This window comes from Sciurus vulgaris (assembly GCF_902686455.1).
Source record: "Sciurus vulgaris genome assembly, chromosome: 13".
Classification (NCBI taxonomy): Eukaryota; Metazoa; Chordata; class Mammalia; order Rodentia; family Sciuridae; genus Sciurus; species Sciurus vulgaris.
In genome coordinates this window covers 25,347,734-25,375,510 of record NC_136474.1, presented here as the reverse complement: position 1 = coordinate 25,375,510, position 27,777 = coordinate 25,347,734, and the positions used below count along the sequence as shown (strand labels likewise).

General features: G+C 37.6%; 2 protein-coding genes across 7 annotated transcripts in view; one reads left to right on the top strand and one right to left on the bottom strand.

Annotated features, from left to right (window-relative positions):
• Nucleotides 1-27,777, bottom strand: part of CENPP (centromere protein P) — a 246,755-nt gene that overhangs the window by 51,235 nt on the left and 167,743 nt on the right. The window lies entirely within an intron of this gene.
• Nucleotides 15,248-27,777, top strand: part of ECM2 (extracellular matrix protein 2) — a 97,167-nt gene continuing 84,637 nt past the window's right edge. For 3 of the 6 annotated variants that reach the window (XR_013758911.1, XM_079109437.1, XM_079109436.1), the window contains exons 1-3: nucleotides 15,470-15,687; nucleotides 23,687-23,745; nucleotides 24,700-25,012. Coding sequence is in view for 5 of the 6 variants with exons in the window: in XM_079109437.1 (XP_078965563.1) it covers nucleotides 23,710-23,745; nucleotides 24,700-25,012 (349 nt within the window). In the remaining variant the exon portion in view is untranslated. Of the gene's footprint in view, nucleotides 15,289-15,469; nucleotides 15,688-21,061; nucleotides 21,101-23,686; nucleotides 23,746-24,699; nucleotides 25,013-27,777 lie in introns of those variants that run through there. The other 3 variants (XM_079109438.1, XM_079109439.1, XM_079109440.1) reach the window with 3 other exon arrangements.

Below are 27,777 nucleotides of genomic sequence, written 5' to 3'. Positions count from 1 at the left end.
CTCAGAAAGAGGAGATTGAGGCTTTAGAAGAATGATACTTAATTGCTTTTAATGTTAATTTTTCCCTGTGTGGCAAGACAGATGTTGTACACATTTGAGTCCATTAGTAGACATGCCCAAATTCTTTACTCTAGCAGAGAAATGAACAGTAGAGGGTCATATTATAAAATACTATTATTGATCTCAACAGTGTTGATTATGGCTTTTTGTTTTCTTCTTTGTATTTCCTAACCATTTCCAACTTTTTTCTTCTGCTTTAACAAGGCCAAATGTTTGTGTTTTTGTTTGTTTCTTTGCTTGTTTGTTTTATTTGTTTTTGTTTTGTTTTTAAAGGTCAGGGTTTCATTTGGGGAAAATGAGAAAAGAAATAAATTGAAAACCTCCTGAGGATGGGGGTGTAGTGCATGTACGTGGCAAGCACAAGGCCCTGGGTTGATCTTCAGCACAAAAAGAAAGGAAAAGGAAAAGCAAAGGAAAGAAAAGACCTCCTTCAAATATACAGCAGAATTAAAACAAAAACTCTCTTTAAAAGTAAAAATACAGCATAATAAATGCAGTCAATATTAGTTTTTCCTTTTCCTGGACACGAAAAGATTCTAAGGGAAATGAAAATGATGATATCACCCACCAGTAATGGGGAAAAAATGAGACTGTGGACACACACGCTATGTTTTGATTTATTAAACCTCAAGTGAATGTCTTTTTATCCCCTCATGAGTGATGGGTTATGTTAGCTGCCAAAGTCTTGTTTTTTCATTAAATACCTTTGTAAATACTGTGGTCGCCTTGGGTTATGGCCATCTCCTTCAGACAGTATATCAGTGGAAAAGAATCCCTATTCCCGGCAAATGTTAAATCTACCATATGTGCAATCTTCTCACCAGCCTCACGCTAAGCTTGGGCTTCAGGGGCTGCAGAAGGAAAATTACAGGGAGAAGAACAATTCTGGAGGCCATGTCTAGTGCTGCTCACTTTCCAAAGCAAGAACACCACATCCTGGAACGCAAGAGAGGAACAACCTAGGAAATCTCTAATGGTGTTACGTGAAAGATCAGAAGACCAAGACCCTGGAGGAGAATGCAACGCATCCAGGCTTGGCTGAGGCCCGACCTAGGTCCTGACTCAGTCACTGAGTTTCTCTCCAGGCACTAAGCGCTCTGATCTTCATCTGATCCCTATGGATTTGGGGGAGGGTGAAGCCGATACCCGTGAGAGCAGGTGCCTGTTAACGTGCCCTTCAGTGTCTGCTGGAGAAAGAAGGGCTGAGTGGTGATTCCGCCTTGAGTGCAGGAAAAGGCAACAGATCAGCATGGGTTCCTTTGCACTTTTCCCAATTATAACAAGTTAGGCAGTTCAACTCATCAGAGCTTAGTTTCCTCGTTTAGCTTCTGTAATGTTTTAGTTTTCCTTGCTTCTAAATTGGAGAATAATAATGCATGTCATTAGGTTTAGGAATTTATTGAGATAATACATGTACAGAGCCTAGCAAAGAGCCAGGCATCTGGCAGCCAGGAGGTGCTCAGGCATGCTGGCTCCCTTTGTTTCCCTCCCATGTGGCCTCCTCCATCACCTGTCAGGTGTGACATTGAGGGGGACTAGGTCAGTACCTGATGCTGCCAATGAGCAGAATGTCTACGCCCAGGTTATGTTAAAACTCTACAAAGCTATTTGAATGCTGAATTAAATCTGGCATGGTGGTGCATGCCTATAATCCTAGGGACTCGGGAAGCTGAGACAGGAGGACTGTAAATTCAAAGTCAGCCTCAGGAATTCAGTGAGACCCATAGCAACTCAGCAAGAACCTAGTAAAAATAAAAAAGGACTGGGATGTAGTTCAGTGGTGAAGGGCCCTTGGGTTCAATCTCTGGTAGGAAAAAAAAATTACATTTTTAGTTTCAAATGTGCATTCTTATGACAAAAAAGGGGACAATATGGTTTGTAAGAAAGGAAATTAAACTATAAATACCAAATACACTTTTCTTTGTATAAAAGTTTCTCCTATAACTTAAAACTCCTCCTGAACTCTTATCAGAATAGTACAAGTTTACAGGTTCTTTTGGATAAGCAAAACAATTTCCTAGCTGTAGGGATATAATATAAATTCACTATATCCTTCCAAGCCTACACTTAAATAACCATCTGTTAAGAAGGATGAAGCTAAATTTTAAAACCCCTCCAACCAATAAAACCAGTGGTTACATAGATCTTTCATGTCTGTAGTTCCATGAAGCATCTACAATAAGGAATAACAAGTTTGGAGGGATAGCGGGGAAGACAGTAGGTCTTACTCTTGTGGAAATGCTGATGCAGTGCCTGGGAGAAGTCCAAGCCAAGGTGACCAAGTAGAAGTCAGCAATTTTGGTATAAAGCTCAGAATGTAGCTTAGAGCTAATGTGACCATCAGCACGTGTCAGAGTCATGTGACTGATACAACTCATAAGCACAGGTCATGTGCTTGACTAGTGTATCAAGGTGCTTCTCTGTGTCTAATGAATGAGCAGACTGTGAGGGAGAACAAGGAGGCCCGAGGCCAACAGGGGATCTGCGGGACATCAGCGTCTAAGGTATGGACAGTGGCGGGAGGATCGTACAACATACTCAGCAAGAGTCAGAAAGAGCATGTTGACTTCCAAGAATAGGTAACCAAAAAGAAAATGACAAGGAAAAAGTAGGTGACTCAACAGGTTTGGAGCCACTCAGACTTTCAAGAGAGCAATTTTCCTAGAGCAATAAATGCAGTAGCAGAATTGCAGGAGAATAAAGAATAAATGGGGGCCGGGGAGATAGCTCAGTCAGCAGAGTGCTTGCCTTGGGTTCGATTCCCAGCACTGCAAAGAAAAAAAAAAAAAAAGAAGAAGAAGAAGAAGAAATGGGAGTGAATATCTGGAGGCATTTCCTATAGCTTACTTTTTCAAGAAATTGAGCAGAGAATAGAAAGAAGGAAGGGGTGGCATTTTGGGAAAAGGCAAACAAGATGTAGGAAAATTAATATTGGCTGGCAGAAGTTTGAGCATGTTAGTAGGTTGAGAAAAAAAATAAGATTATGCAAACTCCCATGCTTCTGATTCAAGAATGCCGTCGGGCCACACTGTGATCCCACAGTGAGTCTGGACGGTCACTGTCTTTCACTTGATTCCTGGATATCACTCTCTTCAGAATAGGTTAGTTCAACCTAAGACTGGGCATTTAGGTTTGGGTACAAGGATGCTTACTTAAGTAATATTAGAATCTTCCGGCTTCTCACAGGTTTATCTGCTTCGTTTTTTTCTCCTCCACACTAGATTATTTCAGAATGGCTGTGATTTGTATTATGCTTACGGTATATTTTCTCTTATCTCAAGAGCAAAGTACATTTAAAAACATGACATCATTTTGGGGGACCATGATATATCATATCTAGGTGAGGCTACTACACCAAATTCCTTATTGCACAATAGTACTATGTATTTCTCAGTCAGGATATTTTCTTGACTGAAAGCTACAGGTTCTACTTATGATTACCCTTGGATTCCAATCCACTTCACACTTAGAGCTGGACAGGAGGGGCCTCTGACCTGGATGCTGCTCTATGCCCTCTCCACTAAACCAGGCATCCACATGCTCACCACAGTGAACACTTCTAGATTACACAGTGGGTCTAGCATCCCAGAATTCCCTGCTCAAATGGTTTCCAGGACTTACGTAGACCTCTTCCCTGGCTCTGACATCTGGAAGGCAGATGCTGCTTGTGTGAGCAATCTTGCCATGAGGAATAGCTGCTCACACGCAGTTGAGGAAGGAGCTTGGAGGCACCCAGATCACAGAACAGGGTAGCACTTGGCATGTGGTGAAGGGCAGTGCAGTGGGCTACGTACCGACTCCTTCCTGAGGAGGAGAATACCATGATCCTATACCATGATCTGATATAGGAGAATACTGAGGAGCTCAGGATCTAAACTGGGACCTGACATTCCAGGTTGTTATGAAGCATACTTTTGAGGGTAAGAGAACAGAACATAATATAGTTAACTGCTAGCTTGATAAGCAACTGTCATCCATTTAGAATGTGAACCTCTGTTTGCAATCTTGCCTTAGTCTACTGTCTTCCACATGGATGAATTCTTCCAGTCTCCCAGACTGAATATCACTTTAGCAGAATGGGATATTCAACAAAGCCCAAACAAAGCAATGACAGGTCCCTGGAAAACTTGTTGTTAAATGTAATTATCTTATAATTTATTCAGTTCTCAAAAACAAAAAAAAAAAAATCGGCCTCCTGCATTAGATTATTCCCACTTACCAAGACTTCAGAGGTGAAACCCCTCCATTTTCACCATTTGTTCAACTGAACTTGTTTCTACACCTAGACTTATTGTCAGTATTAGTGTTGCCTTCCTGTCTGACAGCACGCTAGGTACAGAGATTTGTGGCTTGTTCCAGTCACCTGGGACTTCAAGGGAGGGCTCCAGAGCTCATTTGGCTGGCGAGCCTATGGACAAAGAACCAGACCAGAGCGCAGCAACCAGCAGTTCCACCTTCAGTTTAGCTGGCTGCCCCACTAAGCCTGCCCCTGATCAAACACTGCTCAGGAAATGAGGGAACTACCCCAGAGAGAATGGACATCCTAGTTCCTCATGGTCTGTTGAGTCCATCTTAGGAAGACAATGAACCAAACAAATAAAACCTCAACAAGGAAATGATATTGTCTAGTTCAATGTCTGAGCCATTCCTTCAGCAATATTATCAGAATACTGTTTGGTCTCTACTAGAATGATTCCAGCTGCATGGCCTTGGCACCTTATCAAGAGTTCAGCTGGGCAGTTCTGGTTATAAGGAAATGTGTTTTGTGGCACTGGGGATGGATCCAGGAGCACTCTACCATTGAGTTGTCCTCCCAGACTATTTTGTTTTTTGGGACAGGTATCCCTAAATTGCGGAGGCTGGCCTTTGAGATTCTCTTACCTCACTGTCCCAAGGAGCTGGGATTACAGGCATGCAACAATGTGCTGGGCTTTGTTTTTTATTTATGCCCAAATCAGTCTGTCTATGGACTCTAGTCTCTGAAGCACAACAGATCAAGTCAACAGCCTGTTTTCCTGTCTGCTGTCAGCTGTGCCTCCCTCTTTAGTTTCTTTAAACAATCCACATGACACAAGAGGTCTCCACCACGTGGCAGAGCCTCTTCTCTCAAAAAGCCAGTGACTACATGTGAAGGAGCTCTCTGGGCTGTTTCTGCTCCGCTGCCTACGCTTATCCTTCTGTCATTAAGGAACTGTCTAAAGTACCACAGCTTTTTTTATAATGAAATTTGGCATTTGGGATAGAAAATCATAAAGCTTTGTTCTTCAGGAATATCTTGGCTTTTCTTTGGTGTTTACATTTCCATATACATTTTAGAGTTTGTCAAGTTACACACCACACAACACACACACATACATGGGAACTCTTAAAGACTTGATTCAGATTATATCAACTCAAAAGATCAGTTCAAGGATGAATAACTTTGCAACAATGAAGTTTTCATCCCTAGTAGTCTCTCTTTCTCACCACCTTCAAGATTTCTTTAATTGCTCTCAAAATTCTATAAATTTATCCAGTGATACTTGTCCATTTTTGTTATATTTATTCCTAAGTACTTCATATATTTTTTAAATACTTGATATTTAAAACATAACTTTTCATTGATTTCATTCTTTCACTACATAAAAATGCAATTTAGGGTTTTTTGGGGGGGTTACCAGGGATTGAATTCAGGGGCACTCGACCACTGAGCCATACCCCCAGCCTTATTTTATATATATATATATTTTTTTTAAATTTTATTTTTATTGTAAACAAATGGGATACACGTTGTTTCTATTTGTACATGGAGTAATGGCATACTATTTGTGTAATCATACGTTTACATAGGGTAATGGTGTTTGGTTCATTCTGTTATTTTTTCCTCCCCCCCCACCCCTCCCACCCCTCTTTTCCCTCTATACAGTCCCTCCTTCCTCCATTCTTGTCTCCCTCCCATCCCCCATTATGTGTCATCATTCGCTTATCAGTGAGATCATTCGTCCTTTGGTTTATTGAGATTGGCTTATCTCACTTAGCATGATATTCTCCAATTTCATCCATTTGCCTGCAAATGCCATAATTTTATTATTCTTTATAGCTGAGTAATATGCCATTGTAGATACATACCACAGTTTCTTTATCCATTCATCAATTGAAGGACATCTAGGTTGGTTCCACAATCTGGTTATTATGAATTGAGCAGCTATGAACATTGATGTGGCTGTATCTCTGTAGTATGCTGATTTTAAGTCCTTTGGGTATAAGCCGAGGAGTGGGATAGCTAGGTCAAATGGTGGGTCCATTGCAAGTTTTCTAAGGAATCTCCACACTGCTTTCCAGAGTGGCTGCACTAATTTGCATCCACACCAGCAATGTATGAGTGTACCTTTTCCCCACATCCTCTCCAACACCTATTATTGCTTCCTATTTTATATTTTATTTAGAGACAGGGACTCACTGAGTTGGTGCCTTGCCATTGCTGAGGCTGGCTTTCTGCTCATGATTCTCCTGCCTCAGCCTCCAGAGCTGCTGGGATTACAGGTGTGTGCCACAGTGCCCAGCTGCAATTTACTTTTATATGTTGATTATATATATGAAAAAATCTAAGGATTTAACAAATAATTGAACTGAAAATTCTTTTGGATTTTGTACATATAGTCGCATAATCTCAAACAATAATAATTTTGCTTGCTTTATTTTCTTTTTTTCCCATCTTCTTCTTTTTCTTGCTTTACTATACTGGTCAGGACTTGCTCCCAGAAAGGGAAAAATTTCAATATTTCACCCAAATCTTTATTTATAACAGCTTTCCTGAGATAAAATTTATGTGCCAAAAATCTTACACTATTTAAGGTCTACAGATCAACGGGTTTTAGTATACTTATTCATGGTCGAGAGCCAGCCACACCACCTTTTATTTATTTATTTTTAAATGCTAGAGATTGAAACCAGGGCCTCACACTTGTCAGACAAGCGTCTACCACCGAGCTACACCCTCAGCCTCTGCCACCTATTTTTAGAACATTCTGACTGCCCCCAAAAGAAATCCTGTACTCATTAACAGTCATCCCCATCCTCTCATCCCCCACCTCAGTGACCACTCATGTGTCTCTCTGTATGTATTCGCCTATTCTGGATGTTTCATACACCTGGAATCATCTAGTATGCGGTCTTTTATGTTTTGCTTCTCTCATGTAGCATGTTTTTTAGGTTCGTCCATGTTGTAGCATGTATCACTGATTCTTTGTTTGTTTGTTTTATTACTGGGTATTGAACCCAGTGGGCACTTAACTGGTGGATTACATCCCTAGCCCTTTCTATTTTTTATTTTGAGACAGGGTCTCGCTAAGTTCCTGAGGCTGTCCTTGAACTTGCAATCTTCCAGCCTTAGCCTCCCAAGTTGCTGGGATTACAGGTCTTTGCCACCACACCTGGCTGATTTTTAAAATTTTTTTTATTTGTTCTAATTAGTTATACATGACAATAGAATGCATTTTGATACATCATGCATAAATGGAGTATAACTTCTCATTCTTCTGGTTGTATATGACAGAGTTACACAGGTCATGTAATCATATATGAACATAGGGTAATAATGTCCATTTCATTCTACTATCATTCCTACCCCCACTGATTTTTTTTTTTTTTTATTGCTGAATACTATTTCATTGTATAGAGATGCCACATTTATCTATGGGTTGATGAACTTTTAGGTTGTGTCCACATTTTGGCTGCTATGAATACTGCAGCTATGACTAATCATATGTAAGTTTGAGAGAGGGAGGGAAAGAGAAAGAGAGGGAGAGAGATGGGGAGAGAGGGAGAGGGAGAGGAAGAGAGGGAGACAGAAAGAGAGGATTTTTATTTCTTTTGGGCCGAGAGCTAGAAAGTATTTTGTAATTTTTGAAGATACTTGAAGATACTCTGTCAGACTAAAGAATTTTCCTTCTATTAATACCTAGTATGGAAAATGAATGCTTTCTTCTTTTTTAAACATTAGTGGATGTTGAATTTCATGAAGTACTTTCTTTAAATACTTAAGATGATCACAGTATTTAGATTTTTATCTAAATAAACCCAGTATAGTTACAATATATTATCCTATTAATATATTGTGGAATTTGGTGAACCAATATTTTATTTTTTAATCTGTTTGTTAGTAAAATTGACTTACATGATTTTCCTTTGTAATATGTCCCTGATAGTTTGTAGTATAATTATGCTGGAAGAATTTAACAATCAAAAATAGAGGCCTATGGGATTCTTTATGGGAATGACTGAATTTATAGATTCAATTTCCTTAATAGATATAGATGATTCAGATTTTGTTTCTTCTTGGGACAGTTTTGTCAAGTTTTATTTTTTCCTAGGAATTACTCAAATAATCTAAATATACCAATTCATTGGCATGAAGTTGCTCATAATATCCTTTTTTCCTTCTAAAAGTTTTCAAAATCTGTAGTGATAGTAATTTTTCTAATTCTCATTAACAATGTGTTTCCTCCCTTTCTTTGTGTATCAGTCATGTGATACATTTTACTGGTTTTGTTTCAAAAAAACAAACTTTTGTGATGCAGTAAAAGCAATGAAAAAATTCAACATCCTTTCATGATAAAAACTCTAAACCAATTAGGCATAGAAGGAATGTATCTCAACACAGAGAAGGTCACTTGTGACAAGTCCCACAGTTGACATCCTACTCAATAATGAAAAGTTGAAACTTTTCATCAATATCAGAAACAAGACAAGGATGCCATTTTCATTCTATGTAGCATTGGAAGTCCTAGCCAGAGCAACTAGGCAAGAGAAAAAAATAGGAGACATTCAAATAGAAAATGAAGTGACACTGTTCCTGTTTGCAGATGAGCCAATCTTATATGTAGAAAATCCTAAAGACTCACCAAACAAACAAAAGCAAACCTATTAGAGCTAATAAATGAATTCAGTGAAATTGCAGGCTTACAAAATCAACACAAGAAACTAATTAGCACCTATACATTAACAGCAATGTGTCTGAAATGAACCAAGAAAATAATCTCATTTACAATAGCTAAAAAAAACCCTCCCAAAACCTTAAGAATAAATTTCACCAAAGAGGTGAAAGCTCTCTACGTTGAAACCTAAAAAGTACTGATGAACACAAATTTGTGATATACCATGTTCATGGATTAAAATATTGGTAAAAGATCCACATTACCTAATCTACAGATTTGATGCAATCAAATATACTCTTCATTAGAAACAGAACTCAGTCCCCCAAAATACATATGAAACCACAAAGACTCCAAATAGCCAAAGCAGTCTTTGAATAAAAAGGACAAAGTTGGAGGCATCACATTACCTGACTTCAAAATATAGTACAATAGTACTGGCCTATAAACAGAGACCAATGGAACAGAGTAGAAAACTCAGAAATAAATCTATGTTTACAGCTGATTTTTTAACAAAATTACCAAGAACACAGATGAAGAAAGGATAATCTCCTAAATTGGAAAATTCTATATCCACATGCAGAAGAATGAAATTAGGTCATGTCTAATGCCATATATGAAAATAAACTCAAAGTGAAATGAAGACTTAAATATAAGACCCCAAACTGTGAAACCCCTAGAAAAACAGGGAAAAAACGCCATGACATTGGCCTAAGCAATTATGTTTTGATATAGGGTCCAGAAAGCAAAGACAAAGGTCCAGGAAGCAAAGGCAAAACAGACAAACTAAAAGGTCTCTACACAGCAAAGGAAGCAATCAAAAGAGTAAGAGGCAATCTACAGAATAAGAGAAAATATTTCTAAACTACACATCTGATAAGAAGCAAATATCCAGGAGTTATAAGGAACATAAAAAACTCGATAGCAAGAAAACAAATACCTGATTTAAAAATGAGAAAGTAATAAGAATAGATATTTCACAAAAGAAGACATACAATGGTTGTTTTAGTCAGCTATTTCACTGCTCTAACTAAAAGACCCAACCAGCAAAATTATAGAGGAGGAAAATTTATTTGAGGGCTCACGGTTTCCAGAGGTCTCAGTCCATAAGAGGCTGGCTCCATCCATCCCTCAGGGCTCAAGGTGAGGCAGGACATCATGGTGGAAGAGTGTGGCAGGGGGAAGGAGCTCACAGGACAATCAGGAAGAAGAAAGAGAGAGGTTTCCACTTGCCAGATACGAATATATACCCCAAAGCTACACCCCAATTCCCACCTCCTCCAGCCACACCCTACTACTTCAGTTACCACTGAATTAATCCCTATCGGGGGATTAATTCACTGATTGGGTTAAGACTCTCACAACCCAATCATTTCTTCTCTGAACCTTCTTTCATTGTCTCACACATGAGCTTTTGGAGGATACCTCACATCTAAACCATAACAATGGTCGAAAGGTATATGAAAAAATGCTAAACATCTCTAATCATCAGGAAAATGCAAACTAAAACCACAATGAGCTATCACCTTATTTAGAATTTAGACTAGAATAGTTATTATCAAAGAGACAAAAGATAACAGAAGTTGGCAAGGATATGAAGAAAAGAGACAACTTGCATACTCTTGATAGGAATATAAATTAATAATAATTGGGAAAAACAATATGGAATTTCACCCCTAAATTAAAAACATTCCTACTATATAATCCAGTAATCTCACTACTGAGTATATATCCAAAAGAAATAAAATCAAGAGGTCAAAGAGATATCTGTACTTCTACATTTATTGCCGTACTATTCACAAGAGTCAAGAAATGGAAATAACCAAAGTCTCCATCAACTGATCAATGGATAATATAATAAGTATACATTATATAATACTATTTAGCCATAAAAAAGGACAAAACCCTATCCTTTGTAACAGCATGGATTGAACTGGAAGTGATGATGCTAAGTCAACTAAATCAGACACAGAAAAGATAAATACAAGGTTGGGGATATAGCTAAATGGTAGCGTGCTTTCCAAGCAAGTGCAAGGCCCTGGGTTAGATTCCCCTCACTGCAAAAATAAATAAAAGGCAAATGCTGTATGATCTTACTCATATGCAGAATCTAGAACCACTGAACTCAAAGAAACAGCAGGCAGAATGGTGGTTACCAGAGGCTGGGGAGATGTTGGTGAGAGGGTACAATGTTTCAGTTGGACAGGAGAAATAAATGTAAGTATTTGATGTGATGGACTGGGAAAAAAAACTTTGGGGGCTGGGGTTGTGGCTCAGTGGTAGAACACTTACCTGGCATGTGTTAGACACTGGGTTCAATCCTCAGCACCACATAAAAATAAATAAATAAAATAAAAGTAATGTGTCCATCTACAATTAAAAAAATATTTTAAATAAACTTTTGGTTTTGTTGACCTTGTGTATTGCATATTTGTTTTATAAAATTCCATTGATATTTTTGTTCTTTAATATTTCTAGTAAACATTCCCAGTGCAAAAGTCTGCTCCGTTATCTCCTAGATCTGGATCCAGAGATTCCGTATCTTCTTCTCACTTCATAGATGATTTTAAGATGCTTTTGTATGTGATCTAGTGTTTTTAGTTTCTTCAGTGCAAAGGTTGGTGGAATCATCCAATGTACCAGTTCTGAATATAGAAAACTATGTACTTTAAAAAATTATGTTTATATGCATTACCTATTAAAATGTGGAAACCATTTAAAAAACAAGTCGCAGGAAAATGGGCATTTGATATATTTCTTATGAGAGCATATCAGAATTTTTTTGGAGAGCCACCTAGAAACATGTACCAAAACTCAAAAAGCACATTCTATTTCAGGGGAAAAGGGGAAACACCTCCATATCCACCAATGGGAGAACGGTTAAATGAATCATGGCATGTTTCTACATTATCACTCCACTTAAATGTGACTATTCCATTTGGAGGGGAAGCTTAACAAAAGGAAACAAGCAGCTGTGACACTTCCCTGTGAATTAGTGTTCTTTAAAAAAAAAAAAAAACAAAAGGCACTTGAGCTATGGCCTGAGAAAGACAGGGAATGTCCTAAAATAGCCTGAGGCAAGATAAAACTCCTATTTCTCAGAGTAGCCCTACCTAACAGCTCCAAAATTTAGCTTTTTCTGGGAATTAATATATACAAAGTTGTCATGTGGTGGCAACTACATCCTTAAATAAAAACCAGCTCGCTGGTACTGTAGACCACAGGCTGAGAACACTGAAAAGGACACCTTATTTAAATGGCACCTAAAGAAATATCCCCAGTCAGAATTCTCACAGGCAGACCACCCTGTGGTGGGGGTGCCGCTTGCTCTGCTCGCACCCTTCTGTGATCAACATCATGCTCCTGCAAGCCAAGTGTCAGGACATAATTATGTCTGCAATAATACAGAGGGCAAAGAAAACACAATACCAGCAGTTTCCATGTACTAGTGTGGTTAAAATAGTTTCTGCAAAAGGACTCGTGTAACAGTCCATTAAACCACAAACTTTGAGAGCAGTGACCTTAGAAAATGTAAAATTTGGTTTTCTGCAACCATATCAATCTCGGCATGGTAGTTACTATTACTCCTCTATGTTCTTACTTTAAGAACTATTTTTTTGTTGACCATTTATATTCTTTTTAAATGTTATTCTTTTCTGATCTGGTTATAAAAAGCTCAAAATATTGCCTCAAAAAATTACATAGTAAAATTCTCATCATAATTTCATCACTCAGAAATAACTACTATCAACAATTTTTTAATTATTCCCAACTTCTTCTCTAGTAAGATGCTAAATGACATATATCCAAAGAAGGCAAGAGCATAATGAATGTACAATTCTTAAATTGCTTTTTCCCCTCTTGATCTGCTGGCAACAACTTGATACACAGTTATTTCAATCTCTCCAAATAGCTTTATGGTAGCCCATTATTTTCTCTATCAATATACAACAGGGTTCTTTTATTTTTTAAAAATCTGTGGTTGCAGTGCTTCAAAATACTTTCCTAGAGGTTTCTTTTGCACAGAAATTGTGTGTCTACGATGGACACCTAGAAGTGAAATGTGGTAACAGAGTAGTTAAGCTATCCTCATACAGGAGGGTTTCTGTCTGCTCTCCCATACTGGCCAATACTGCATGTCATTGTCATCCCCAACTCAAAAAACAAAAACAAACAAACAAACAAACAAAACCCCCCAAAATGTGTATTTAAAATCAGGCCACAATTTTTTTATTTGCAGTGGTCCTCAAGCCTGACTAGAATTATTTGAATAATATTTAAAAATAGATGCCCAAGCTCTACCCCCAAAGTTTTGCCATCAATGTTTCACTTTGGTATTAAAAAAGTTTTAATTTACATTTTTTGATGATTACTGAAGTTGAGAAACAATTCTATTGATCACTGCTACTTCCTCTTCTATCAACTGCTGGTTTATGGCTTTTTCCCCATTTGTGAGCTCAGTTGCTCATCTTTTTCTTTTGGTCTGGAAATGACTCCTTGAGAAAAACTCCTTTCAGAATTTTAAAGGCATTTATCCATTATCCGCTTGACTCTAGAAGTGCTGCTGCTCGGCAGTCTGACTCAATGTAAACCAGTATCCTATAACTTATTGTCTTTCAAGTACGCAGGATCTTCTCTTTGTCTCCAGTACTCTTAAATTTGAAAATTATGAGCCTTGATGAGGGTCAAATTTCATCTATTATGCTAAACGCTGGCCAGGTCCTTCCATATTAGACATCCCTTCCCTTCAGTTCTGGAACATTTTCTTGAAATGTTTTTCCATTGATCACACAACTTTCTCTGTTTTACTTTCCTGTAATTCCTAACTAGACAGTGAACTTCCTTGACTGGCCCTTTAATTGTATCTTTTCTATTTTCCATCTACCTTTTTCCTCTGGTCCTATTTTTTTAGAAGGCTTCCTTACCTTTATCTCCTAAGATGACTACTGAGTTTCTTGTGTGTTATCAAGTTCTCAATCTCCAAAGTCATCTTTGAACTTATGTATGTATATTGCAGGGGAAGGGGCTCCCATCACTCATGTTAGACCCTTTCCAAACACTTGGTAATCCCAAACTATCTACTCATGCATAAGACTTTAAGATTAAAACACTGACCAAAAGCTCTGAACCTGTAGGCTGAGCTTATCAGGATTGTGCCTGGAGTTGGGTTGTGTTCACAGCAGGTTTGGGCTCTGAACATAGGAGCTCCCTGTTCCTCCATCTCCCACCTCACTGTCCAACCACTCCAGTCAAGTGGACCAGCATATGGGTTCTCATGTGGACACAAATGCCAAATACCTGGAACACTACGAGAAGCAGGTTCCTCTTCCCTGTTCCTCTTGTGTATACTTGCCCAGTCAACTTCACAGGGATGTTGAAGGATCTGGAAGACCTATAGAGTTGTCCTCTCTCACATGTTTTGGGCTGTGGTGCCTTATTTCAGATGAAGGCTTTCTATGTTTGATCATTTTTGTTGAGGTGGTGCTGAGGGCTGAGCTGAGGTGTGCTCTACCAGACATTTTTATTTTGAGACAGGGTCTTGGCTAAGTTGCTGAAATTACAGATGTGTGCCAGCACACCACGCTGCCTTCAGCCTTTAAAGAGTTTCTCAAAGTTGCATGTCTTCTAAGAGTACTACTTATTATTCTGCAGTGAAGATTTACATTTTGAAAAACAAAAGTTTTCATTAATTTTAAGAATTTGGGTGGTCAATGTACTTAGTCCAAACCTTAATTCAGTCTGTTCAGGTCATTTTACTATTTGGTGAAAATAAAAATTCAGCCCTTTTCTGTCAAATAACTAGTTCTAATAAAATTACCTAGTTCATGACGGGCACTGAATTAGTCACTTTCCTTATGTTTCTCCTCTCAAAAAAATTAAAAGGATATTCTCATCCCAGCAATACAGAGGAATAACCTTTAGTCAGAAGTATTAAGTAACTCACTCGGAGCCCCCGCACGCAGCAATGTTGGGCTGGAGTACTGACCTGTCTCTAACTTGCTCACATGCAAATGCAGAAACTAAGGCCAAAGTAGACAACTAACTAATCTGCCAGAGTAACAGGTAATTAGGAGCCTAACAGCTTCTTCAAGCAGTTTCTTTTTATTACTTTTTATTACTTAGTGGTTAGGAGTTACATAATGTCCAATGGCATTAAGATGTAACCCATTATTGTGTGTGAGACTGGGGTGGGCTGGCAGAGAGAGGAGAGACTTAAATATCAGTAACCCAATTTAAAAGGGATCCCAGATACAGAAGGCCTTTAGTCCAACAAGAGGACCATCCCTGGAGACGGATGAAGCTCAAGTGATAGCTGGTGGGCATGAACTTCAAAACTTGTTATGCACGTAGCCTATGAAACCGCAGATTTCTGAAGCTCCTTTTGTTTTTTTCAGCTCTGCCTTTGTCAGCCTGCAAAGGAAACACTCCCCCCAACCCCCGCTGATGTTTTCCACTTTTCCTGTGATTTGTAAAAAATATTTCCCTTGGTAACCATTTTCCCTGGTTACTTTCTTGGCTGATTTTCTGCACAAAGAACTGAAAGGCATTCATCCCCAAGGGAAGCAGTTATTTTAGATTTTACTAAGAAGTCAGCTAACATTTTTCAACATTCCCTTCTGTTCTTTTTGTTTTTAAAGAAAGCTCTGATTTTGTTTCATTTTCAGCTGGAGACTTAAGTGACACCAAGCAAAGTCTACTTAGTTTAGATTTCCAGGTAAAAAAAGTTTTAAATTTTAAGTTTCTGCTAAAGCATGTGGAATGGTTTTAATAGCTGGGTATTTTATGTGCAAATATGTTTAATTCTTGAGAAAAATTAGTTCTTTACTAATAGATTTTATAAGTTAAAAGTGTGCATTCTTCTGTTTACTCGGTTTTTTTTTTTCCAGGATGACTACTTCCCAAGTATTTCAAACTTTACAGAATAAGGATTAAATAATTTTCATATATTCAGATAGAATTATGTGAATAGAAGTATAAATTGGTTTGAAGATTTCATTCTTTCTTGATTTTTAAGTCCTAAAAAAACATAAAGGATTACTTTAAAATGTTTTCATTTTAAAACTGTTGGGTGATGAGGAGAATAATAGCTGATGACTTCATAGAGAAGTTAAAAATTCTAAATATTTAAAAAATTTACTTAATTGATGAAAAACTTTGGAGAAAAATAATAAAGTTTACAGATGATATTTAATGTTGGGGTAAACATAAAAGTGCTAAAAAGAAAAAAATTTACTGATAAAAATGATATTGTAATTAGAATGTCAAAAAATTCTACCTCTAGAAACATATTCACAATTGTAAAGTTGTTTTTTGAGGCAAATATTAAATGTAAAGCAAAAAATTCTATAGGTCACTGAAAAACAACAAAGACCTAAACATCAATTATAAAATTAGTATTGAGAGGTCATTTCAGAAATTCATTTAAGATTTTAGTAAGATACTGATTTTGTCAAAATTAAGATACCTGTCAGTTTACTTCTGAATGTATTTATTAGATTTCTGGATAAGAAAAATGAGTCAACTTGTGGCAGGGGAGAGAACGAGAGCAGGTTTGGGTGTGAATACTAGGGTCACAGCAGGCACACCCTCCTGCACACTCACTCAGGCGAGGCCCTGGCAAGTCCAGGAGGCTGGGACAACAGAGGCCTGAGACCTTCTTGGGCATTTCTCCATGAACCCTGAGGTCAGAGCCTGCCTTCTCACAACCTCACCTATCACAGGAAGGTGGGTCAGCACATGTGACTGTCAAACCAAGAAAATGTCAGTGTGCACAGTTTACACAATGCAGAGCGTTCTCACTGTGTGTCCATCAGAGTCCACTTGCCTCAGCCAATCCTAGCTCTCCCCCGCCCCACAATTCAAATTTTTATATTGCTTTCCCCTGCTGCTAATGCTACTCCTTTCTGACATGTCACCTTGCTCTATGAAGTGACTTTCACAATTTCAGGTGCCATTACGCTTCTTTATATTGCCCATGTTAATTTTTCTGAAACTAAAGTAGATCATATAAACCTGTTCAAATAGTGTCATTTCAATGACCTACAGTAGTGGATTGGAAGTGACTTCAGTAATTAACATACAAATATGATGAATGAAGCTTGCTGCTGAAGTTGACATGAAGCTGCCTCAGAGGCTGCTAGTTGCTGAGCTAAGATGATGTGGTGGCAGGTTCACGCAGGCGAGACCTGACTTAGAGGGCAATTTTGGAAGAAGAAGTTTAGAATAACTGAGATTTAAGAGGTCAAACCAGACAGACTCTGTGCCTTTTCCTCTTACCAAGTCCCTAGAAATAATAGAAGATATGTTATAAACAAATAAGTGCATGAATATAAATAGCTGCACTGGGAAATAAGTGGATTCCTAGTGGGACAGAAACTGTGAAGGAGTCCTTCATAGAGGGAAGATGAAAATGAGTTTAAAAAGGGAAAATGCAGCTGGGCACAGTGGCATACACCTGAAATCCCAGCAGCTCGGGAGGCTGAGGCAGGAGGATCACGAGATCAAACCCAGGCTCAGCAACAGTGAGGCCCTAAGCAACTCAGTGAGATCCTGTCTCTAAATAAAATACAAAATAGGGCTGAGAATGTGGCTCAGAGGTCGAGTTTCCCTGAGTTCAATCCTCAGTACCTTCTCCCCACTGCAAAAAAAAAGGGCGAAAATGTAGTCTTAAAAAGGCATAGAATAAAGCAGAGAGTAAAGTGAGCTTGTATGATGAAGGGGGAAGTCTTTAGTATTAAAAAAAAAAAAGTCTTAAGAAGGAAAAACTGAAAAATCAACAATAAACTATTTCTAGGCACTTCAGAGGAAAATTTCTGAATATCAAAGACACATTGAAAAATTGAAAAAAACTTCTACAGGAAGAAAGAGAAATTCCTACAAAGGGATAAGAATCAGATTTCAAGTCAAACTTCTCAACAACACTAAATATAAGAAAATAATGGGCTGATATCTGCAAAGTACTAAAGGAAAATGATTAAAATGATTTTGAAACCATAATTCTATTTTCAATCAAATAATATTTTCAGACATGTAAGAATCAAACTTTCGCAGCCTATAACTTTTTCTAAGAGGATACATATTTCTGCAACAAACAAAATCAACCTTCAGGAGCTGCTTTTGACAAGCAAGTCAGATGCACTGATCTGCTGACAACAACTATGAAGATGAGAAAAACAACAGGGCCAGTGTTTGGATTAGGCCTGAAACCCAGGGAGGCTTGGAACAGCTTTTCTTCTGGAGGCATCTGTGGATTCCAGAAGAGGTGACTGAGAAGGTTAGCAGAGCTTCTTTCTGATGAGGCTGGAGAGAAATAAAAAACAAGGAACAGGGCCAAGAAGTGGGGGTGGTGAGAATGATGCTGGTGAAATCGGCAGGCTTCGAGCGAGACCCAAAGTGTGATTATTAAATGGATTCAGTGGAGGTCAGCTTCAAATAATTCAGTCTATGATCGGTAGTGCTCTTAACCTTGTGCCCAAAGTGCACGTAAATCTGGATAGAAAATATATAAATCCTATTTTTCAGTGTATTTTTCAGCAATTTTCCTACCATGTCTGGCACAAAATCAAAGGTTATTAGGCAAATGAAGAGAAAGAACGTGACTACAAGCCTAAAGAAATACTAGATGATAGAAATAGACAAATAGTGAGTCCAGAAAACTATTCTTCACACACAGACTTTACTGCAAACACAATATTTTCAAATCAGTAAAAGAGTAAAAATTTCAACAGAATTAAAAACAATAAAAGTCAACAGATGGAGTTCACAGTACATAAACCCCAGCTGAAGGGAGTATTAATAAACTAAAAGATCAGTTAGGAAAATGATCAAGATGACCCATGAAGCACCAGAAGAACAAAAAGTACTTGGAGGCAAAGTGACATTGAAAGACATGATGAGGCGGCGGTCACATCAGGAACTGCAGTTGTGAAACGGAGCCAAGGGGGGCATGACAGACCTGTGTGTGAGGAGGTAAGGTGGAGGCGTCCCCAGATCTGATGGACACTAGGCCACAAACTCAAAAAGCGCTAGAAACCCAGACATGAGAACCATACCTATGTGCATCAGAGCCAAACAGCTGAAAACCAGACAGAGAGAACTTTTTAGCAGTCAGGAAAAAAAGTTTCTTTTAAGGAAGAAACAATTAGTGTGAGATATGACTTCTCAACAGAATCGACAGAAACAATTAAGATAGAGGAAGACAATCTTCAAAATGCTCTGGAAAACACTTGTCAACCTAAAATTCTATATCCAGTAAATATATACTTTCAGAATGAAGGTAATATCTAAACATTTTCAGAAAAACAAAAAGAGAACTGATCCTCAACAGTTCTGCACAGAAGTAATTACTAAAAGATATTCTTTAATTAGAAAGAAAATGACCCTCCAAGATTGGTGATACAGAAAGGAGTGAGAAGAACAAAACAGGAGAAATGCTTAGGTAAACGTGTTTAAGTGGTCTCCACTGCAGGGTGGTCACTCCTTGTAATGTCTGGAAAGATTTGGTTGTCACAACTGGGGGGAAGGTGCTAGTGCAGCCAGTGGGCTGAGGCCAGTGAGGCTGTAAAACAGCTTGTGACAACAAAAGGCCGCTCCCAGAAAAAAAAGTCACTGGCCCCAAATCCTAATGGTGGCAAGGTTGAAGAAGATCTACATGAACTTTAAGTGCAAAGCAATGACAGTAATATTTTGAGGGTTTAACATATATCTAGAATTAAAGAACCTAAGAGTGGTACATATGTGCCAGGATGGGGCGACTGGTTTCCGCGTTGTCCAGGAAGAGGTTAAGGTACTAATTTTTATTAAACATTGATAAGTCAAAGATGTATGTGCTAATTTCTACAAAGAATAGAACAGTAGAAAGTGTCTCATGAAATGGCAGAAAAATGAAGTCAGTTAAAAAGAGAGCAATAAAATAGAAAAAGGAATATAGAATAGACAGGAAAAATAGAAAGCAAATCATCACAAAGTAGATTTAAACTCAAACATATCAACTATTACATTAAATATAAACAGGTTACATGTCCCAATCAAAAGACAAAGATTGTCAGATTGCATGAAAAATGCTATTAATAAAAAGCATATCAAAAATATGCCGGGGATGTAGCTCAGTGCTAGAGCACTTTCCGACTAGCACGCATGAGGCCCTGGTTTTGCTCTGGCCCAGCAACATAAAAAGGAAAAAAATGAAGAAAGTAAAATGATACTATATATATATGTATAACACACACACACACACACACACACACGTTATGTACATCTATATCTGTTTATAAAGCAGACATTAACCAAAAGAAAGCAAATATACCACTATTAGACAAAGTAGATATCTTGGCAAAAAGCGCTACTACAGATGTGGAGAGTATTGACCTAATGATAAAAGTACCAGAAAGATATAACAATTCTGCACTTGTGTCTACCTATGAGAGGGCTCCAGACAATAATAATAATCTTGACCAAAGTGACTCATAAATGCTAAACTACATTAAAAAAATCAACCCAAAATAATATAGTTAAGAACAGAGACCCTCCTATTTGTAAATTAAAATTTTTAAAATAAAATTAAGAATACTTCCAGGTGATACCTGAGATGTAGAACAATGCCATTTATGTTCAAACGCGTATGCTCATCCATATTTAGAAGGGGTCATGAAAGACACACTGAACTTGGGTTTGGAAAGCTGTGGCCCACAGACCAAATCCTGTTTCTAAACAAAGTGCTATCAGAAGAGTTACGCCCACCCTTTCCCTTATTGTCTAGAGTTACTTTGTGGCTACAATAACAAAGTTGAGTAGCTGTGACAGAGACCACTGGCCTGCAAAGCCCAAAATATTTACTCTCTGGCCCTTGATGACAACATTTGACTACCCTTGTACTCAACTATGAATTATGGTTAAGGCAATTTGTCTTTTCAGCTATATAGACTTCTGTATCATTTTGGTTTTTAAAAAATGAGTAGTTTTTCTAAATTTCAACACATTTTGAAAATCACTGATGAAAAATATTAAGAAATCAGGATAAAACTGTGAACATGGTTTTTATCTTTACCTCTCTTATGGGCTATCATGTGGACAACAAATTGTAACTGAAGCTAAGGAGGAACTTCCTGCCAGTGCTGTGTGAACACAAGGTGAGGCCTGAGGAGACAAAACATTCCCCATTGCGGCAAAGTAGATGATGTCAGAAGTTCCATACAGCATGCTAGGAAACAACAGCATCACTTAGACATGAGAGAAACACAACAAACTGAAGGGAGGTTTAGAAATCAAGGAACAGAAGGTCCATTACATCAACTACATGCTAACGTGGGCAATGACATCAGCCGAAGTGCCGTCTTCCATTAAGAATTCAAAGATCCAACATGGAGGATAATGAGTTGGGCCTTTTCCTCTCTGACACACAAGATGGGACTTGGAAATAGATGAAAACAAAGTCTTGGATTTGGGAGAAAAGTTTGGGAACGGGGTTCATCATATTGAAGTGATGATTATTTTCCATTATTCCTTTTGATAACTAACCAAAGAAAGACTCCATCCATCCAATTACAATTCATTATGTTTTGCCTATAGCAACATGTGATTGTCTTGATTAAAAGCCTTGAGTAACTCTTCATTCCTCTAAATTAGGTTTCATCGACCTCAACACAGTTGATATTTTGGGCCAGCTGATTCTTTGTGTCCCACACACAGTAAGACGTTTAACAGAATTCCTGGCCTCTTCGCACTGGATTCCTACAGTGCCCCTTCCAACTGTGACTACTAAAAATGTCTCCAGAAATTGCCAAATATCTCCAGAGGGCAACATCGCCCTATAACTGAGAAGTATTGCTCTTAACTATAAGCTTGCCAACTTTCACTGTACATGATTTTAGATTTTGCAGGCCATGTTATGAGTCTTGATTGCATCTACTGAACTCTGCTGTTGTAGTGCATAACCATAAACAACACATAAACAAATGGGCATGGTTGTGTTCCAGTGAAACTTTATGTATACTGAAATTTTAATTTCATGATTTCATCTGTCATAAAATATTTTTCTTTTTTCAACGGATCAGGGAATCAATCCAAGGACTTGCATATGTTTGATAAGTACTCTACCACTGAGCAACATCCCAGTTGAAATTTTTTTTAACTATTTAAAAACAATAAAAACATTTTAGCTTGAGGGTTGCACAGAAACAAGTTAGCAGGCCCAACATGTCTTCTGGTCCATAATTTCCCAGTCCCAGCACTAACTGCGATCAGCCCCATGGCCTAACCCCTAAGGTCCTTTAAAACGTGATGCCCCCTGCCTGAGGAAAGTGTAGACGGTACAGCATTGTTAAATACCTGGGACCAGTGTAGACTGTGACTTTTGTTAATCACAATTTAGAGATGTGACTTCAAATAATCGCCCTCTTACTAATGACATACAATGAAAGCCCTATCCAAGTACAAGGGTGAAGACAACTGAAATTAAAGCAGACATAAAGTTCCCTGTGAAACCACTACCACAATCCAGAAAATGAACCTCTCCACCGCCTTCGAAAGCTCCCTCATGACCCTTGGTGACTGCCACCTGTCTCAGTTAAACCCTCAGCCCTGTGTTGAGGCATACACGATATGCTTTCACTACAGGACAGTCTACATCTTCTACGGTTTGCAGATAAAGTTAGAGCCAACTTGTCAATTTTTAACCAAACAGCCTACCAGAATTTTGACTGGTTTTATGACAAATCTATAGATTAATATGGCAGAGAATTGAGGATTAACACTGAGTCATCTGATCCACATATATGTAATGGATTTCTACTTACAGAGGTATTATTGCATTGTTCTTAGCAACACTTTTATGATTTTCAGGATGAACACTGTGCCAATCTTTTGTTAGAAGTATTCTTTAGTATTTCACATTTTTATGCTATTATAAATGGTACTGTATTTTTTACTTCTGATTGTTGTTAGTACACAGAAATAACCTTGATTTTTATAGATTTATCTTACATCCTAATACCTTGTTAAATTATTTTATTAGTTGTAGGAGCTTTTTTGGTATATTCCATAATTTTCTCTACATAAAGGACTAAGACATTTGTACATAGTCAGTTTTACTTCTCCCTTTCCATTCTGGATGCATTTTCTAAAAAGTGCAGGTTTATAATCACTAAGAATTTAAATGTCAGTCTTCTTAAATGTTATAGGATGACAAAATATATTTGGGTCTGTTAGTAAATATGTCCTGTTCCACATTAAAAATGTATGTTAGGTGAGATGGCACACACCTGTAATCTCAGTGATTTGGGAGGCTGAGGCAGGAGGATCCTAAGTTTGAGGCCGCCTCAGCAACTTAGGGAGACCTTGTCTCAAACTAACAAAGTAAAAAGGACTGGGAATGTAGCTCAGTGGTAAACTGCACTGGGTTCTATTCTTAGCACCAAAACCAAACAAACCAAACCAAACAACACCCCCCACAACAACAAAAACTTATTTGTCTAGAGATTATAAAATGGTGTTCATGTCCTATATATGGACACACATTTTATTTCTTGAACTTGTATTATTATATTGGCTTAAAAATCCAGTGAAATGTTGAACAGAAGTGCTGTGAACTGGTGTCTTTGCATTGTGCCTGATCTTAAGGAGAAAAGACTGAATTTTACCACTAAGTACAAGGTTAGCTATAAGGTTTTCAAAAATGACAATTATCACGTGAAATGACTTTTTCCTTTCATTCCTAGTTCAGAGTTTTAATCAGGAGCGGATGTTGGACTTTGTGCAGCAGCTCTCCACCTCTGGGGTGGGCCTTGAGGGGAGCTGAGCGGAGGGCTCAGAAGGGCTGTCAGGATGGGGTGGGTGGGGACAGGCAGTGCGGGTTGGGGGTGCACTTAAGAGGCTGTCTCTGCGGCTGGCTCTTGAGAGGCAGTGGTTGCAGCAGCCTTCCTGGCAGAGCTAACTGAAGTCCAGGAGAGCTCTGACGGCAGCCTGGCAGTCACCTGTGGAGATTCTCTCTACCTGTCCACGCTACCAATCTGACCCAGTGCTAATGCACAAACAGTGCCTAAATACTTATCAAATTCCTTTCTTAGCTTCAGCACATATATGAACCAGCCAATTAAGAGTTACTCTTTCTTGTTTATTATTGATGCCATTTCTTTTATATGGTACAATCATGTCATACTCCAATAAATTATAAAGCTAGAGAATAAAATATTGAAACAGAAAGACAGGGGAAATGGGTTTGGGTGATGTTAGTCACAGAGTGCCCTGGCAGACAGGTGAAGAGAGATCGCTCAAGTAATTGCCAAAGCCCACAGCATAGTGAGGCCCAGAAAGGGGTTGGCTGACTGCAGCCCAGGTGCCAAGTCTGCCTGCCTGGTATAGTAATGACCATTTTATTGGAATACAGCCACACTCACCGGTTTGCATATCATCTATGGCTGATTTTATGCTACAGTGGCAGGGTTGAAGAGTCACACCAGAGAACAGTTATCAAGCCTGAAATATTTACTATTTGGTCTTTTATGGTCAAAGTTTGCTCAAGCCTGTCTAGAGATAAAGATATGAAAAGATCTTTGATTCTTACAGAAAAATTCCAAATTTCGATTTGGCTGTAACACTGTAGGATATACCCATGCATCCCATCAACATTATTTCTCGAAGTCTTCCTACTGAGGAGTTACTAGCAATTACACGCCCATTTTCAGGGTACAAATTCAATCAGTACTAACTTTGAAATTTTGTTTCATTCTAGAAACCAGATAGTGAAAAAGCAAACATGAAGTTAGCAGTTTTGTTCTGTTTTATTCTGCTTATCATTTTTCAACCCAACTTTGGACAAAATGAAGACAGTCCTAGGAAGCAAAGGAAGAAGATGTATCACCGAAGACTAAGGAAAAGTTCCTCACCCAGCCACAGGTCAGACAGACAGGCTGGAATTCCACAAACAACTGCTGTGCCAGTAGCAAGAACCCTTCCCACTGTTCACATTGATTACAGTCTGGAGGAAAAGTTTGAATCCTTTGCAAGTTTTCTTGGAGTAGAATCAAGCTATGATGTCCTACCAGGTAAGAGAACAGTGAGAGACAAAGAGGATTGGGAGAGGCAGGAGAGCAAGTGAGCAGAACCTCCATGAAGTTAAAAATCCAAGTTATCACACTTCCTAACTTTTGGTTTCATCTATAAATATTCATCTTAGAATAATGCAAAAAGAATTAATTTAAGTAACACAATTACACAAAATTATGGGAAAAAATAAAAAAATAATTATCCTACCACTATGCTTATAAAATCACAGCTATGATTTTGGTTTATTTCTTTCCGGTTTGAATGCATTTTAAATAGTTATAGTCATAATACACCTAATATAAACATCTTTAAAGGGCTTCTTCATTTGTAACTACAGATCAGCTAGAATAGAAATAAAGTATTCAAATGACTTTATGAACACACAGCTATTAAATATTCCAACCCAAATTTTTTCAACCAGAAATGGAGTGGAACCTACTGAGTTTATTTTATAAATAGACTAAATTACTAACTTTTTAAAGGTTGAAAAGACTGGAAATTCTGCTAAAGGTTTCAACTAGGTATTTTTAAAAACTAGTATTTAATGGTACATATTTTTCTAAGTTTATAAGAAAAAAGTAATTATAGGTATTTTACCATTAAATAAAACTTTGAAAAGACAAAAGAAAACAAAACCATATAATTTTCTGTGGTCAGTATTCATACATGATCTCAATAATACCAAATGCTTCTAAATTATTACTTCCACTGAGTTAACAGAAATAGCATACCATTACACAAAAGCCAGCAATTCAGGCCACATTTACACCATGAGTGAGAAATGAGAGGCAGAGAAATCAACTAAAACAGTAATTGTAACAGCAGTATATCCATAACCACTAAAGAATGAGAGTTTTCTTAGTTAAGTGAAAAGATATCCAAACTATAATAATAAAAAATTAAAAGACCAAAAACTAGTACACATAATGTGATCTCACTTTTATTTAAAAATTTATTTTCACATTTATTTTTGTGATAGGGTCTTGCTGTGTTGCAGTCTGGCCTCTAACTTATGGGCTCCAGCAGTTGCCTTGCCCAGCCTCCCAAGCAGCTGGGACTACAAGCAGATAGCACTATGTCTAGCTGAAAAAAATTTTAAATATATGTAATATAGGATGACAAGCATAAAAAAGTACAGAAGATATATACTAAACATTCTAAATTGTCAAATAATGTTTTATACAGTTGTCTTAAATTTTTTTTTACTCTATTACTACATATAACATAAAATTTACCACTTAAAAGTGAATTCGGTGGTATTTAGTACATTCACAATGACCACCACTATTGAGTTCCTGAACATCTTCATCACTTCCAAAGAAAACCCTGGAAAAAAAAAAAATCCTCATTCCTTCCTACCTCCAACACCTGGCAACCCCTCATCTATTCTCTTTCTCTGAGTCTGCCTCTTCTGGAAATTTCACATAAATGGAATCAGACAATATGTGACTGTATCTCTGGCTCCTTTCAATGTGCACGTTTTTAAGGTTTATCCATGTCTACCATGTATCGGAACATTGTTCCTTTTTACAGCTGAATAATATTCCATTTATAAACCACATTTTTTTCCTTTATTTTTTATTTATTTATTTATTTATTTATTTATTTATTTATTTATTTAATTTTTTTTGCGGTACTGGGGATCGAACTCAGGGCATTGTGCTTGCAAGGCAAGCACTCTACCAGCTGAGCTATCTCCCCAGCCCTTATAAACCACATTTTTTTGTTTGTTTGTTTATCAATCATCACTTAATAGACATTTCGGTGGTTTCCACCCTTTGGCTAGTTTGAGTAGTGCAGTAATGGACATTTATTTAGGTTTTATTTGAACACCTGTTTTCAACTCTTTTGAGTATATTCCTAGAAGTAAAAGTTCTGGATCATAAGGTAATGCTATATCTAATGTATTTTTTTTAGGGCTGGGGTTATACCTCAGTGGTAGAATGCTTGACTAGCATATGTGAGTAACTGGGTTTGATCCTCAGCACCACATAAAAATAAATAAAGGTACTGTGTCTATGAAATATGAAATATATATGTAAATATATATATTTTTAAACTATTGTCATTCTAGTGGGTATGAAATGGAAACCCACTGCGCTTTTGATTTGCACATCCCTAATGATAAATAAGGTTGAGCATCAGATTTTATGATTTGCTGTGCACTGTTTATCTTCTTTGGAGAAATGTCTATTCAAGCTCTTTGCCCACTTTTTAATTGTGCTGTCTTTTTCTCTAAGAGTTCTTTAACCATATTTTAGATGATTTGCAATCATTTTCTTTCCTTGTGTGTGCTGCCTTTTCATTACTTGACCATGTCCTTTGATGCACTGCATTATTAATTTTGATGAAGTCTACTTTATCTTTTTCTTTCATTGCTTGTGTTTTTGGTTTCATGTCTAAGAATCTGTTGCCAAATACAAGGTCATGAAGATTTACCCCTGTATCTTCTTCAAAGTACTTTAGAGTCTTAGTTTTTATATACTTAGGTTTTTGATCCATTTTGAGTCACATTTTGTATTTGGTACAAGGTAGGAGTTCAACCTCATTCTTTTGCATGTGGAAATTCAGATATCCCACCTCCACTTGGTGAAGAGACTGTTCTCACTGAGTTATTTTCCCATCCTTCTTGAAAATTAATTGTCCATAGAGGTCTGGACTTTCAACATTCAGATGGTATAAGCTGATTATTGTAGGTTTGTAGTAATCTTTTGTAGTTTTTTAAAATATGAAAGTGTAAGGCCTCTAGCTTTTTCTTAAAATT